This window comes from Xenopus laevis, chromosome 2L, assembly GCF_017654675.1.
Source record: "Xenopus laevis strain J_2021 chromosome 2L, Xenopus_laevis_v10.1, whole genome shotgun sequence".
Lineage (NCBI taxonomy): Eukaryota > Metazoa > Chordata > Amphibia > Anura > Pipidae > Xenopus > Xenopus laevis.
In genome coordinates this window covers 132148606-132165086 of record NC_054373.1, presented here as the reverse complement: position 1 = coordinate 132165086, position 16481 = coordinate 132148606, and the positions used below count along the sequence as shown (strand labels likewise).

General features: G+C 35.4%; 1 protein-coding gene across 23 annotated transcripts in view; it reads left to right on the top strand.

Moving 5' to 3' along the window:
* Window positions 1-16481, top strand: part of lmo7.L (LIM domain 7 protein L homeolog) — a 111554-nt gene that overhangs the window by 67358 nt on the left and 27715 nt on the right. For 12 of the 23 annotated variants that reach the window (XM_041580789.1, XM_041580796.1, XM_041580794.1 and 9 more), the window contains 11 exons: window positions 1266-1296; window positions 1875-1988; window positions 4134-4332; window positions 5621-5873; window positions 6230-6397; window positions 6652-6939; window positions 7495-7653; window positions 7922-8608; window positions 9302-9331; window positions 13822-13939; window positions 14502-14644. In XM_041580789.1, coding sequence (XP_041436723.1) covers window positions 1266-1296; window positions 1875-1988; window positions 4134-4332; window positions 5621-5873; window positions 6230-6397; window positions 6652-6939; window positions 7495-7653; window positions 7922-8608; window positions 9302-9331; window positions 13822-13939; window positions 14502-14644 — 2190 coding nt within the window. The remainder of the gene's footprint in view (window positions 1-1265; window positions 1297-1874; window positions 1989-4133; window positions 4333-5620; window positions 5874-6229; window positions 6398-6651; window positions 6940-7494; window positions 7654-7921; window positions 8609-9301; window positions 9332-13821; window positions 13940-14501; window positions 14645-16481) is intronic. The other 11 variants (XM_018244704.2, XM_041580804.1, NM_001135230.1 and 8 more) reach the window with 7 other exon arrangements.

The following is a 16481-nucleotide window of genomic DNA, read 5'->3' as shown; positions in this document are numbered from 1 at the left end:
AATCTGTTTGCTCTTTTGAGAAATTGATTTCAGTGCAGAATTCTGTGTTTTGAAAAAAACATGTTTTCTGATGACAGGATCCCTTTAAGACTCTAGCAGGGGAATTGGGGAGTTGTGATTCTAGCACTGAATATTACCTATACCTAGTATAGTACAATGCTGAGAAATATGATTTTTTTTATTTTTTGCAGAAATAGTTGCTCTGATTACTTGACAACAAGTATGTGTTCAGTTTCAGGTTCTGGACTTGATACACACTATAACAAACTGGGCTTTCTCAGCATGGGACATTGTGTTAATATGTGCAGTTTTGCACTGTGCTGTTAAAAGGAAGGCGTGCTGTGTCTCAGCTACAGTAACTTCAGTTAAATCAAATACACGATCCCTGTCAGCTGTGGGGTTGAAAACAAAGACCGTACTCTTACCCATCATATTCTATTTACTTTGTAAATGTGGTGAAAAAATGTATTGCATCCATAGTTTACAAAACCCTCTGTGAGGTTATCCAGTGGGAAAAAATAAATAAACATCTAAAAATAATAAACCACACTGACTGTCTTAAAATATTTTTTTCAATGCTGTTTTTAGATAAGATGAGATGCTCTCACACTTTTATGAACCTAAAATGGAGAGGAACACTCCTTGTCAACTGTTGTCTTAGCTCATGTGGCTGCTGTTCTATTTCATATTTATGGCAATTCGTGTTACCAACCAACCCACCAACCCCCTTCTTACCATGACAGAAACACCCAGTGTCTTCATTGCACTGTAATTGTATACATGTAAGAAAGCAGGCTAGATAAATGAGGCCTAGACTGTCAAGTGGAAAGATCAGTGGTCATTGTGGTACAGTGCTATGATTAGAGTTGTATATTGCTAAAAGCTAAATAGCCAAATGTTTAAGTTGGACACTCTTATTATAAAATCAATGTTTATTACATTTTGGGAAATGTTACAGTAGGGAAAAACAGAGTATTGTCCAGCTACTTATCAACTGAGGGCCATATATTTTTAAAGGTTATTGTTTGGTCAATATCTTGCCAAACCCTAACCAGATATAAGTTGGTGAGGTAACCATTCTGACCTTCTACACATGGGCCAATAATCTACCAACTATAGCTTAGACAATACTAGCCAACTTTATTTCTAACTAGTTGTGCAAGTCATTGGACTGTGTCATCCTCTCCTTTTAACCACATAGTACTATAGGAAACCACTTATTATTTTCGTATTTTTGTTTTAATTTTTCTTTTCTTGTTTTTCAGGCAAGAAGAGACAGATAGAAGATTAAAAAATGTATGTATTATAGTTAACTTTCTACAATAAGTCTGAATACTTTCTCTGTGTACACATACACGAGCAAGAAAGAGAATCTTTATTTAATAACTAAAGCCTGTATTCATTTAAGATGCATGTGTCTGCTAAGCTAGCCTGGCATGAAGGATACCTGATGTGCATGTTTGGTGTTGGCCATAGCGTGGGCCACATGTAGAATGACTTTCATTTTACTCAAATCTATAGCCTATGCATTTGACTAAAAAGGGTTTTGTGATGGGTGCTGTGAATAGGCTCTAACTGCGGCTGGAAATGTGTTCTTCTGTTTCCTCTGCTTCCTCTGCTTCCTCTGTCTTGTCTCCATGCAAAAAAAGGCTTTGGATTTTAGTTTGCAGATTCCTTGTGCAGTTCAAAGTGCAATTTAAAAGCTGCAGAATATGTCTGCATTATTGAATACCAGCACAATAATATTACTGGCTCTGCTTTGAGAGTGTGTTGAGATAGAGCGCGCGTTGCTTATACTTGCTTGATGGAGAAATAAAATATTAATATTTTGCAAATATTTAGTAATGATTGTTGCCTTTTTTTTACCCCTTCAGGTTCTGATCACCATATATTGGCTAGGAAGGAAAGCACAAGGTGATTCATATTATAATGGTCCTTACCTGAATCTAAAGGCTTTTGAAGGCTTATTGGGGCAAACTCTGATTAAGGTGAGAAAGAGCTGTGCTTATCCCATAAAAGGTCAATGGTATTTTAAGCCAAATATTCATTTTTAAGAAGTCTAACCATTTGGTATATCCAAAGAAATGTTTTGAGTCGGGTAACACTATATAAAAGAGAATTTTGCATAAAAACAGTTGTAGTGGCTTTAAAGGGGTTGCTCACCATTGAGTTAACTCTCAGTATGACGTAGTGAGTGATATTCTGAAACAATTTGGTGATATTCTGAAACAATTTGGTTTTATTTTTTATTCTTTGTGAGTTATTTGGCTTTTCATTTGTCAGCTTTTCAGTTTGCAATTTCTGGTTGCTAGGGTCCAAATTACCATAGCAACCATGCATTGATTTGAAGAAGAGACTGACATATGAATAGGAGAGGCCTGAATAGAACAATGAGTAATAAAAAGTAGCATTAACTATACATTTGTAGCCTTAGAGAGCATTTGTTTTTAGATGGGGTCAGAGACACCCTGTTGAAAGCTAGAAGAAGAAAGTAAGAAGAAGAAAACAATTAAAAAAACTATATAAAATAAATAACAAAGACCAATTGTAAAATTGCTTAGAATTAGCATATATATATATATATATATATATATATATATATATATATATATATATATATATATATATATATATATAGTGAATAAAGTACCCCCTCTTGTAAAATATAAGGATATTATTAGTTACCGTGGAGTTTCATGACCATATAAAAACACGAGGCCGAAGGCCGAGTGTTTTTATACAGGTCATGGAACTCCGAGGTAACTTCTAATATCCTCATATTTTACAACTGGGGGTACTTTATTTATTATAATACACACATTTTAGTAAGTCATGTGACAGAAATGACATCACTACTCACCGTTTATAACTGATGACATCACTACTCACCGTTTATAAGGATATAATTTACAGGATATTCATGGCTTTTGTGTATTTATATATATATATATATATATATATATATATATATATATATATATATATATATATATATATATATATATATATATATATATATATATATATATATATATATATATATATATATATATATATATATATATATATATATATATATATATATATGTCATACTAAAAGTTGAAGTTGAACACTTGAAGGTGACCCACCCCTTTAAAGTGCATGCTATGTCACAATTACTAAAAAGAAAGGTTTTTAGTGTAAAAATCAGAAATTTAAAAATATAAAGTGATTGTAATCTGAAGCCTTTTCTACATCTACATTGAACTCTATTGGGAATTTGGATTCAATTTCTGGTCTTGCAGCTTTGCATTAACATTGAAAATAAAAATAGGCTGTAAAATAAAGGTGCGGCAGAAAAATGAAACTGTGTGTTACTTGGTGATCTAATTCTCTATGTTAGGGCTGAGTGATGTGCATGCAGACTGGTTTCATACACACCTTACCAAACAGACACTCTGTGCCAATTGAAGGGCTTTCAGATTTCCATGCCTGTGAGTCATAGTTTAGTTCCAGTGAACAAAATGTGCAAAAGAATTCTGATTTGATTGAATTCTTAGGCTATTATGTCATCCCTTTATTTGTGCAGCATTTAGATTTGCATAGGAGCAGTGTCGGACTATCCCACCGGGATACCCGGAAAAGTCCCTGTGGGCCAAGGTGTCAGTGGGCCCTTATGCTGCTAAACTTTTGTCTTATTTCATGGTCATTCCCTATTTCTATGAGAACAAAGAGGCTAAATAAATGGAATAATAGATTATAGTATGCAATGAAAAGAGACTAGGAGAATAGAGGTTGAGTGAGTAGAGTAAAAATAGTACTGGGAGTGGGCTCCTGGTCTAAGATTAATTGGTGGGCCCCTAGTCAAAGGTTTTTGGGTGGGCCCCTGGTGTCCCAGTCAGACACTGTATAGGAGGAAAGGGATGTTATTGCAGAATTTTTGGTATCTGGAGAGGCAGGAGTTGTGAAGGAATTTTGTAGGCAGCTGAAAAAAAGAATGGGCAGTTAAGAAAAACTATTTCTGAAACAAATGTATTAGTAGTATGTGCCCAGTCTTCATATTGCCCCCCCCCAAAAAAAATTCTGAAACACCACTAGAATAATAACGAAGACCCTGACAATAAACAACGTTCTTACTTTTACTGAAATTTAGGTGCTTGAAGAATCCAGCAGTTTGAAACGAAGCGGCAGAGATAGTGGTTGTAGTGATTTGTGGTATAGTGAACAAAGAGACAGCGTTACTTCTCCCACTGTTCATAAGAGAGACGATTCCTGGGACAGTTTGGACTCTTTTGGTTCAAAGTCTTATACAAGCTTCTCATCAGACACAACCATTAAAGGGAGCAGCGAAGGTATGTTTTTGAGCTAGTGCATAAAACTGTGTGTGTGTGTGTGTATGTATATATGTGTGTGTGTGTGTGTGTGTATGTATGTATATATATATATATGTATGTATGTATGTGTGTGTATGTATGTATGTATATATATATATGTATGTATGTATGTATGTGTGTATGTATATGTATGTATGTATATATGTATGTGTGTGTATGTATGTATGTATATATGTATGTGTGTATGTATGTATGTATGTATATATGTATGTGTGTGTGTATGTATGTGTATATATATATATATATATATATATATATATATATATATATATATATATGTATGTGTATGTATGTATGTATGTATGTATGTATATATGTATGTATGTGTGTGTGTGTATGTATGTATATATGTATGTGTATATGTATATATATGTATATATATATGTGTATATATGTATATATATGTGTGTATATATATATATATATATATATATATATATATATATATATATATAATATTATATAGACAAATACAAGAGTCCTCTGGTTTAGTGCAGAGGACTCTTGTATTTGTGTATTTGTCTATATGTATTTACACACATACATACAACACACACACACACACACACACACACGCGCGCGCGTACATGCAGCTGAACGGTGAAAATTGCATCAAAGTAAAACACATGCGAGTATTTTTTCAATAATGTTGAATGAATAAATTGCATTTAACTGTATGTTATTGCTTTTTAAAATTCTTCCACTTCCCAGAAAAGTGCTCGTTTTTCATAAACGTAAACTTCTCAGAGCATATTTTACCTACGTAAAATTTCTTTTTGGAGATAATTATTTGAGAAAATACTGTATGTGTTTTAATTGTAAATCAATGTTGTAAAAACAAAATGTATTTACCTATGCTCTATGCAATTATAAAATAAAATGTAGCTGTGTTTTTCCTCTCATTTGAAGTTTGTAATACTGAAGTATCTCATTGTTTTCTGCAATGGCTTGGATTCTGAATATGGACTTCAGTATCATGGCCGCAGTCTCACACACTAAAATATGCTCTTTATACAAAAGGCTTATTCATACAACATTATCTTATAAAGTATACAATATTAAAATTGTAGAATACATACTTTTTTATGGAAGAGGAACAAATTCCATACATGTAAATTTATGACACCTAGACCTCGTGAAATTAGACAACCCAAACTTTTATGCTTGTATATGTTATTAAAAAGTATTATAAATCTGATGACTGTATTCCTTTACTAAAAGAGTATTTTTTTTTACCTATTTACAGGAGTAGAAAGTGAGACAGAATCTGAACTTACTGACAAAATGCAGGACAGCAGCAAAGATGACATGTCCCATCGTAGGGTGTCGGCCATGGAGCCTAAAGTGACCGCAAATTTTAATCAGTTTCTACCAAATAAAACCAAACACTTCAATAACATGCCAGCACCACTGAGAAAAAAACGCATAGATAAAAATGAAGATAACAGGAGGAGCTGGGCAAGCCCAGTTTTCACCGAGCCAGATGGCACATTTTCCAGGTAATGCAGTCCTTTGGCTTACTGAAGTCTTCCTTTAGAGACCGATTTAAAAGCCCAATACTCGTTTATTCTCTACATTACTTTCTCTTCTGTGTCTAATGAATTTTGGTTTCAGATAAAAGCTAAATATAATTTATGCTTCCAAGTTTGTGTTTGCTTAATGCTGTAAGTTACGTCCATTCAGGTATACATGTTCATGGTAAGCAATTCATGTATCATGCTTGTCGACTTCCTCTTTTTCAATATGTGCAGAACATGTTGCTATAACTTAACTCCTTTGCTATACATGATTATGGTAAGCTATTAAGTTTTCATGTTTATACAACTTCATCATGGACTTCCTCTTTTTCAAGCAGTTCGGACTCTGAGGATGATGGACCATTGCCGGATTTGGTGCTTGATGATTTAGCAAAGAGGAAATTTCATTTAAACAAAAAAGCACCTATTTCTGCTACCTCTGGTGATTTTTTAAGTCACATTTTAAGTAAGGGTATTCAACCCGCCTCTCAGACACAGCCACACAGGTTAGAAACTGCAACATTTGCTTTGCTAGCTCTGCATTGGTAGAACATTTTTCATTAAATACTCTCAGATTCAGAATCTGCTAACAAGCAAACATCCTACTAACACGTTTGTTCCTGGCAAATTAACCATGTGCAACGTCGATGAACTAATTTTTGGACATATCTTATGGGCAATATGCATTTACGCATGCTGAGAATGCTGTGTGATATGGACAGAGGATATATGCTAACTGGTTGGCTGTTTTGTATGTTAGCCAAGACCAGAAAACTGATGGACAGAAGAAAACTAAAACTGTGTTAAAGGATTCCTTTGAATACTCCAGTCTGACATCAGATGAAGATGACGATTTTACAAGAGAAGTTCCGAATCTTGTGAATGATGATTTTTATGTTCGAAAAGTTGGCTTGTCTACTCCTCAGTCCAAATCGTCAATTGATATGCTGTTGCCCAATTTCTCTGCACAAGAAGATGATCAACTTAGAAAACAAATTCGAAAAGGAGTGCATTCCAGACGCTGGTACAATGAGTTTCAGGGATTCAGGTTTGTTTTCATGGACTGCTTGTATAATTCATTGTAGACGTTCAATGAAAAACAAGGCCACAATCTTTGGGCTGGAAGAGCCTTTTTATTGCACCTTGGCATACGTTGTTGATCTTAATTTGGCTATAGTAATTACAATTTTGTTTACTTATTTTTTACTAACAATACAGCTGCAGTAGATATAAACTCTGCATATATTTCCCTCAAGCGATTTACAATATTGCTAAGAGCGGGAAAGCTTTTAGAGGACATTAGCCACCTCTGTAGCTAAGATTTATTGCCATTGCCTTTATCCTACAGTCTTTCCTACTTTTGGAGATCTGGAAGTGTATTTTCCAGTCTTGTGGTGGTATATGTATTAGTATCTGTATTTGTGTGTCTGAGCTAGCTTTAATGTAGCAAGTAAAACTATTGCTATTCCTGAAATTACACAAAGTTCGATATTATTTAACTAGATGCTTTATTTTAGCAGCATTCTTTTCTTTCTACACATTTCAGAATGTCAAAAATCTACATTTAAGGTTTTACCTCTAATTTCATATATTTAATATACAGTAAGAATTCTGCACAGAATTTAGACTTTCTGTTGGCATCTGGTCACGGGTCAGCTTTGACAACAAATGTTGATTCAGCATTGAACAGAGATTCTATTTCACAGTCTGCCTCAAGCACAAAAAACAACATGGATGAGACAGATGCATCTGAAAAACCAAGGTGCATAAATTGCATGATTTGCATGGTTGACCTATTTTATTTTTGTGCATTGCTGCCATTTTATAAATTTTAGTTTATTGTTGGAACATTGTTGATGCTCCCAAGCAGAAAACGCTAAATTCAACAACAATTTTCAGCATGCTTGTTGTGTGTGAATTATTTTAAAGGAATTAATGAAGCATTTTCCTATTTAGAAGAGATGCTGTGCATTTAACAAAATTCTCATGGGTTCCTCTTCATTTTATCTCCATGTTTTTGGATACTTCAGTCAATTTATATTACTTCAGGCATTACAAAAGATGTCATCTGATGCCTTGACATCTAAAAGTGACCCCACATCTGGTCCTAGAGTTGTTACTTCCTGTCAGAAGCCACTATACGTGCAAAGTAATCAGAAAGAAGATGCCATGGAAATGTTGCCCAATCTACAAAATGATGATTTATTTACACGGAAAACCAGAACCTTTCATCTCAATGAGGTTATCAACCTTGGGACACCTTTAGTTCGGGTCTGTGAACTAGAAAAAGATATTATATGTCAGTCAAAGCCAGAGGATTCAGAACTTCCAGATTTAGTAAAGGATGATATGACGAATCGCAGAGTTCAGAGTGAACCAAAAGAAGTACATATATCGGGTGCACCGGACAATTACCATCCTGTGCCTTTTCCAGAGCCATGGACTCTACCAGAAGATATACAGTCCAAATTCCTTTGCCCTGTGAATAAAAAGCAAGAATCGACTACAGAGGATAATTGTGGACGTGTGGTAAAGATGTCTGACAAGCTGAAGAAAGATGATATGTTGACTAGGAAAGTAAACTTAGGCCAGACTTCCAGTTCATTAACACCAAAAAGTTTTATCCCTGGGCCCTGCAATGAAGAGGACTTTAAAAAGTGGGAGTGGATTAGGGAGGCCAGCAAAGCAAGGCATAAGAAAAGACTGCTGGTTGAAAGGTCAGATAGCACTTTGGTGTTCTCCTTGTTGCTTGCAGGTTGTCAGCAGCATGCTTCAGTGTTTTGTTTTTAAATAATGAAATCCTCCTTACCAAGCTTATGAATCAGCAATTCTTTTTGTTTTTTAGTTTTAGTAAAGGAAAAAAAAACTCTTGCATGAATAACAAAAGGGTTTCTAAGAGAAATATGGGAAACATGTCTGATATTTTTCTCCAGTACACAATATGTAATCATTTCTTATGCAAATTCTACTTCTGCACAAATGTGGCACTCATTTATGTGTTCATTTGTCCATATCGAAATTAGAAAGCCATTCAGGGCTGTACAGGTGGGAGAGGGAAGGGGAGGAGGCATAGTACAAACCCTGTGCTTTTGTGCAACTGTCAGATGTTCTGTTTCAGTCCAGGCCATGTGTTGCCATCAGAGAATTCTGTTTTGGCCTGGAATGTCGATTGATTAAACAGAGCTATGCAAACATTGCATGTCCGTGGTGTGTGTTTGTTTTCGTGTCATATGATTTTTTTTTTATTTACCTTTTTTGTAAAGACTGCAGTATTTTGGTTGGCATCCTGACTTGGCTTTTCATAGCAGACTGAATATAGTTGTTTCAACTGGTTATTTGTATCATGCGTTGCACATTGTAAATTTTGATTCATTTTAAATTAAAATGTCTATAACTATTCTGTTTCCCAGACTTCAGGAAAAGCTATCCATTAACTCGGGGTAAGTCCATGCAAGCACTATGTTGCTTCAGCTGTTTGGGCTGCGTCACATTTTGTTTGCTTTTTTGTAGCAAAATGGAGTCTGTGGAGGTTAAAACGGGGCAGGACAATATGTGCATGCTGCTTATAAATGCTGGGTATGGTGACTTTGATGTTTAGATTTGTGGCTTTGCTTTTTATCCAGCTTTTACTCACTTTAATATAAAAAGCTTCCAAAAAGGACTGCTACTGACATGGCATAGAGCAACCTTGCCTCGTGTTGTATCAAAGAGAAATAACAGGTCATTCTTTTCTCTGCCGTAACCTTGCCAGGAGAGCTTTATATTCTAACATGCTGCATGGTACTTATGTATTGCTCTTTATTCACTGAATTGCAGCTGTATTATTCCTTATTTCTTAAACTGCGATGGGTAGGCAGGTAAGGAATCTATTAACTGGAAATGCATTATTTAGAAAGCTCCAAAATAGAGGTATGCCATTATCCATTTTTGCACTGATTTCCTCCTTTCCTGTAATAATAAAACAGTACTTAAGGGTAACTAAGCAGGATCAATCCATGTTGTTGGCAAATACAATTATTGATGTTTAAGGCAAATTAAAAACAAAACATTTAAAGTGTTTATTCACCTTTGAATTAACTTTTAATGTGATGTAGAGAGTTAATGTTCTAATACAATTTGCAACTGGCCTTTATATTTTTATTTTTCTTATTTGTTTTTGTTCGATTATTTTACTTTTTGTCCAACAACTCCAGTTCAGAATTTCAGACGTAATGTAGTTGCCAGGTTTAAAATTACTTTAGCAACCAGTAAGTGATTTAAACGAGAGACTGATATATGAATAGGAAATAACCTTAACAGGAAGTTAGAGTTGACCATTCTATAACATACTAAAGGTTAACTTAAAGGTGAACCTCCCTTTTGTGCAACTAATTACAGAAAGGCCCTGTTCTCTGAAAACCCTAGGCCCCAAGTATTTCAGATTCCATAAATTAATTGATGGTCTATCATTGTGTTTCCTTAGAAAGCTTGACTTCTTTATCCTACTCCAATCTGGCCGATTTCTTGTTTGGGATCCAAATGCCACATTGACCCCCCCCCCCCAAAGTAAACCTGCTTAGCTCCCAAGCTACATAGTAAATTATATTAACCTTCTCCCCTAAAATGCAAGGAATTCATCATCCAGCACCCAGTGAGCCATTAGGAGAAGTGTTTTGTGGACTGTGAATACATAAAAACTAAAAATTATATGATGTCCTTATGCAGCTATTTAGTAACTGCAGAGTATTTGCATTTTAAGAAGAGATTAAAGTTACTAAGCAAACTCAATCTTTTAGATTTAGGTTAATATGCAAATAAAGGTGATAATAAGCTTTCAAATATTAGCAGTGGCTTAACTATAGAGGAAACAGATCCAACATTCACGGTAGGGGCCCCTGAACTGATGCGTCAGCTTCCTCTGTAGCGTTCAAATCTCCCTCCTGATAAAGGCACGGCTTTGTAGGCAAGAACATGCTTTGTGTGTGTGTGTGTGTGTGGGGGGGCATGCTTTTGTTATGCCCATGAGTATTACTTTTAGAAAAAATATATTAAAATGCGCTAGTTATCTGTGGAACTGCACTTGCAAAATTATAACTATAGTATTGTATTCAGTAGACATTGTAAATTATTTTTTTGGGGTTTTTAATCATGCATACTAGAAAAGTCTTTTAGAATCCTTTGTTTTGCTTGCCCGACTGTGAAATCATACCCTGCTCAATAAATACCAGTAAGGGATACCTAGGCACATGCCTTGTATGTAACATTACTAGTGTTATAAATGTCTTGTTATGTAAATAAATGATTACTGAGCACTATTCCGGAGGATGGGAATAACCGAAGCATCCCATAGCCCGTCATATATGACCTTCTCTAGAAACCTCTTTACCAAAAGCTACTTCTTATTAATGAGATTTTTGTATAAAGAATAAAATATTTACGCCGTAATAATGCCCACAAAAGAAACTATGGAAACCCATTATCCAGAAAGCTGAGAATTACGAGAAGGCCATCTCCCATAGACACCATTAAAAATGTGAAATAATTAAAATTTTTAAAAATTATTTTCTTTTTCTCTGTAATAATAAAACAGTAGCTTGTACTTGATCCAAACTAAGATATAAATCAGTATTGGAGGCAAAACAATCCTATTGGGTTTATTTAATATTTAAATTATTTTCTTTTAGTAGGCATAAGGGATGGAGATCCTTTATCCGGAAAAAAAACCCCAGGTCCCAGGCATTCTGGATAATCTGTATTAATAATTGAAAAGAATGTGTGTATCAACTTGCAAGGGGAAGGATTTTCAGGAGTTTGGAGCAGTTACAAAACAGAAACCTATACAGTGTAATAAAATACACCTGACTAGGATTGCACAAATTGGAAAATAGTATGATTTAGGTCTCACAGTAAAAGAAAACAGCCAGGTGGATTTTAAATTTAGTGTACCTGTTCCCTTGCCTGTTTTTACCCGAGACATTGTTGTTAGGTGGCCTGCAAAGATAGACTTGTTTCTGGGCTCTTATCTACAGTTTAAGTAGCTCTAATAGCTCATACTTTAGAAGAGGAGCGTGACAAGTGGTGCTCTGGCTCTACAGAGTTTAGATGTTTCACATTCTTTTGTACTTGTGTATTTGGCCTATTATCTTAGCTACAAGCCTGTATATATTCCTTAAAGGGATTGTTCACCTTTGAGATAACTTTTAGTATAGTACAGATGGATATTTTGAGACAATTTGCAATTTGTTTTCATTTTTTTTTTATTTAAGGTTTTTGAGCTATTTAGCTTTTTATTCAGCAGCTCTTCAATTTCCATTTCAAGCAATCTGGTGACTAGGGTTCAAACTACCCTAGCAACCATGTACTGATTTGAATAAGAGATTAGAATATAAATAGGAAAGGAACTGAATAGAAAGAGGAGTAATAAAAAGTAGCAATAACAATACAATAGTAGCCTTGCAGGGCATTTGCTTTTTAGATGGGGTCAGCAACGCCCATTTGAAAGCTGCAAATAGTCAGAAGAAAAAAGGCAACTAACTATAAAAATAAATAATGAAAACCAATTGAAAAGTTGCTTAGAATTGGCCATTTTATAACATACTACAGGTTACCTTCAAGGTAAACCACCCCTTTAAAGGTAAAGAATACATTTTGTAAGATAAATGTATCCGTTTACTTCAATGACTAGAATGTTCACGTTGCTTGTTTCACGCATAGTAATATATAAACCGTTGTTTATATTTATGGTAGTGTTCTCCCTTTATAGCATACACTCAATAAATAAGGTTTGTGCTAAAATACTTTTTGACTATTGTGTTAAGAAAATTATTTCTGGCACAAAACAGGAAGATGAAATTGGTTTCACTTTATTACTTCCTGATCCAACAGAGCACAGGAGAATCTGATAAAACCAGTCTAAAGACTGTTGCTTAGAAGAGGCATGGGGGTGTTTATTTAAAGGTAGATAATGAGCAATGAACAAATTGCCCTGTATATAAAGGAAGGGGGTGCAGTGAAAATAACCCAGCTTTCATATTGGTACTTTATAATGGCAAAAAGTATAACAGGATTAACTGCTTGTTTATCTCTTATTGGCACAATTATAAGACCAATCTGAATTGGTTTGAGGGCCACGCATTAAAAGCAATGTTCATGCTGGATATAATATATCCCCTTTGTGAGTAACACACTGCAGAGCTTCGGTCCCCAATACTGCTATACCCACATCACTAACTCTGTGCATCACTGTACTTGTGTACCTGTATTCAGTTACCCTACTGCTATTTTTTTATTAGCAGTAGGGTAAATGAATACAAGAATTACATAGAAATTCAGTGACAACATTCACTGACACTCTTCAAAGAGAGCTGCTTGAGCTGAAGCCTGCCTAGCTGTATAAACTGTCTAAAGCTACAAACATCTCAGAATCATTATAAATATAAAATGAATGTAAATTGTAAAAATGCTCGGAGCACTTTCACTATATCTTTGGGGTTTAGATACTCTCTAACTGTGTGGGTTCTTTATTTTATTATAATCTGACCCCCAAACATATTGAACATAGTATTATGTTTTGTTTTTTTGTAGGATTGTGTAGCCAAATGCAACATTTTGGCATTATTGGCATCGAATTCTGCCATTTCTTATATAGAATATTACACCATGCCAGAAATTCTTTGCTGTCTGAATTTGTCCCCCTTCACTTCAGTGGGTTATACCAGGTCTAGAGTGGGATAAAACTATTACATTGGCATTATTCAAATATTTGCATCTTAAATAAACCAGTTATTGAACCATTTCCTGTATGCGCTATTTGTTTATCTGAAGAATAGTAGTGGCTTGGGTATAGTCAGCGATACTCCTTTTGTTATCACAGGCAAAGCAGATAATGGCATTCAGAAATTTCCTTGGCTCTTGATAGATTTTTTTCTTTTTTTAATCTTTCTGATTAAAGGAGCAAGTCTTTGGAAGCGAACACTGCAGAGGAACTGATTAGCAACCGACAAGTTCGCTATGAAGAATTGCAGAAGATAAGAAATCAACTTCAGGAGCAGGATCAGCAGTGGCAGAATGTGAGTGCTTTTAGTACCAGTGTTACCAGTTAATGCAGCACAATAACATGATCTTCCATACAGAAGGGTCAGCAGAACATGACACCATTTCGTTTCCACTTTTATGAACTCTATAAAGCATTAGTTAGGATTGTTGCAATATAATTTAAAATTATTTTCATGTCACAATTTCCATTTAAATGTTCTCAGTTGATTTTGTATCTCACACCCTATACATAAATATGGTGGTCTGCTGCTATGATGGTAGTGGATGCTTTTTGTTTTTTTGGGCCGATCCCTGCTTGGCTCTAAATGATGCAGGTAACAGAAGGGACGTATCTTGTGTAGCTGAGCGGAGGTGGCATCTGTACGTATCAATGTGGTTTTACTAAGGTGCGTAATGGAGCGGATCCACTTCTTTGAGCCTCCAAAAAAATGTTCTGTATGCCTTCAGCCTCAGTAGTGGTGGACGCAGGGTGCAAAAGGATGAATTGTTTCATGGCTAGTGATATCTGATTGATTCTTTTTGAGTCTTGTGTTCTAAAATCAAAGTATTAACTTATTTGTGTAATGTAATGCCCAGGATTTAGCAAAATGGAAGAATCGTCGAAAAAGCTTCACGTCTGATGTTCAGAAGAAAAATGATGACAGAGAAGAGTCTGAAAAAATTTCTACTGAAAGTACAGAGCGAACATACAAAACATTCCGAGAGATGCAACAGGAGAGGTAGGCACAATTGTTATTTTGGGAAGAGTTAATAAAGCAAGAGTAAGTTTGGACCAGACTAAAAAAATTTGAAGTGAGGCACTTGATGGAGAGAGACAACTACTAAAGGGGAACTAAAGTCTAAAATAGAATAATGCTAGAAATGCTCTTTTGTATACTAAGCATAAACATGAACTAACTGCCCCAGAAGCCTAATAAAACAAATAATTTATGCTTTCCAGGGGGTCATCATTTTGTAACTATGTTAAACATCTTTGCAAGATATCACACGACTGAGACACTGTGGGTTGTGACCCTTGAAAGTCAGAGGCACGCACCCTTGCTTGAATGAAAACCAGTTCAGGTTATCAACAGAGTTTGACTAGATCAATACTGACATTAAAACTTTACATTTAATTAATATAAAACAAATAATGCACTGGGCGCGCCCACATAACAAACCACAAGTTTATAAAGACTCACTGCATTTCACGATTTCATGCAATACAGGACTGTACCCTAAATATAAAAAGTCACAATAGGTAGAGGATGAGGGTATAGAGTAACCGCTAAATCACGCAGCTAGTTGCTGTAAGTTTTAAATATGCTGAAGATATTCTGAGACCCTATTCCCTTTAGGAAAATTCTACCTGTCTTCGTTGGGAACGGATGTGAGCTAATTCTCCCACCGTCCACCTATGCTGCTGTTTGAACTAGTTTGCATTCGAGCAAGGGTGTGTGCCTATGACTATCAAGGGTCACAATAGACAAATACAAGAGTCCTCTGCACTCAACCCATTATCAATATATTTAAGACAGAGACATTTGGTGCATACTGCTACTGAAAAATGCCTTACCCTTTAAACAAAACAGGGATTGTTTGTCCATATATTGCAATATATTTAATTTGGCCAACTACGTCAAAGTCATCCCATATCTGGCCAGTCCTATGCTCAATTTTCATCTGATTCATTAAGAATTCTATGGTTTAATTATACATTTTATAAAAGGGACGAATACGTTTTACCTGCAACTTACTAGCTGCTTTCAAAGTAAAACTCCCAAACTTGGCTGCCCTTTTATTAGACACCAGTGGGATCACCTGACTATAGTTGGAGGGGGTGGGAGCTACAACATAGAGCTGGTCACTGCTCTTGTAGAACTATAACAAACAAGGGAAAGTTGTGCTCACCACTAGTTTTTAAAAAACATTAGGCGGGGGTGCAATGAGGGTGTGACCACAAAATACATATAGACAAATACAAGAGTCCTCTGCACTCAACCCATTATCAATATATTTAAGACAGAGACATTTGGTGCATACTGCTACTGAAAAATGCCTTACCCTTTAAACAAAACAGGGATTGTTTGTCCATATATTGCAATATATTTAAGCTGGCCAACTACGTCAAAGTCATCCCATATCTGGCCAGTCCTATGCTCAATTTTCATCTGATTCATTAAGAATTCTATGGTTTAATTATACATTTTATAAAAGGGACGAATACGTTTTACCTGCAACTTACTAGCTGCTTTCAAAGTAAAACTCCCAAACTTGGCTGCCCTTTTATTAGACACCAGTGGGATCACCTGACTATAGTTGGAGGGGGTGGGAGCTACAACATAAAGCTGGTCACTGCTCTTGTAGAACTATAACAAACAAGGGAAAGTTGTGCTCACCACTAGTTTTTAAAAATATTAGGCGGGGGTGCAATGAGGGTGTGACCACAAAATACATATAGACAAATACAAGAGTCCTCTGCACTCAACCCATTATCAATATATTTAAGACAGAGACATTTGGTGCATACTGCTACTGAAAAATGCCTTACCCTTTAAACAAAACAGGGATTGTTTG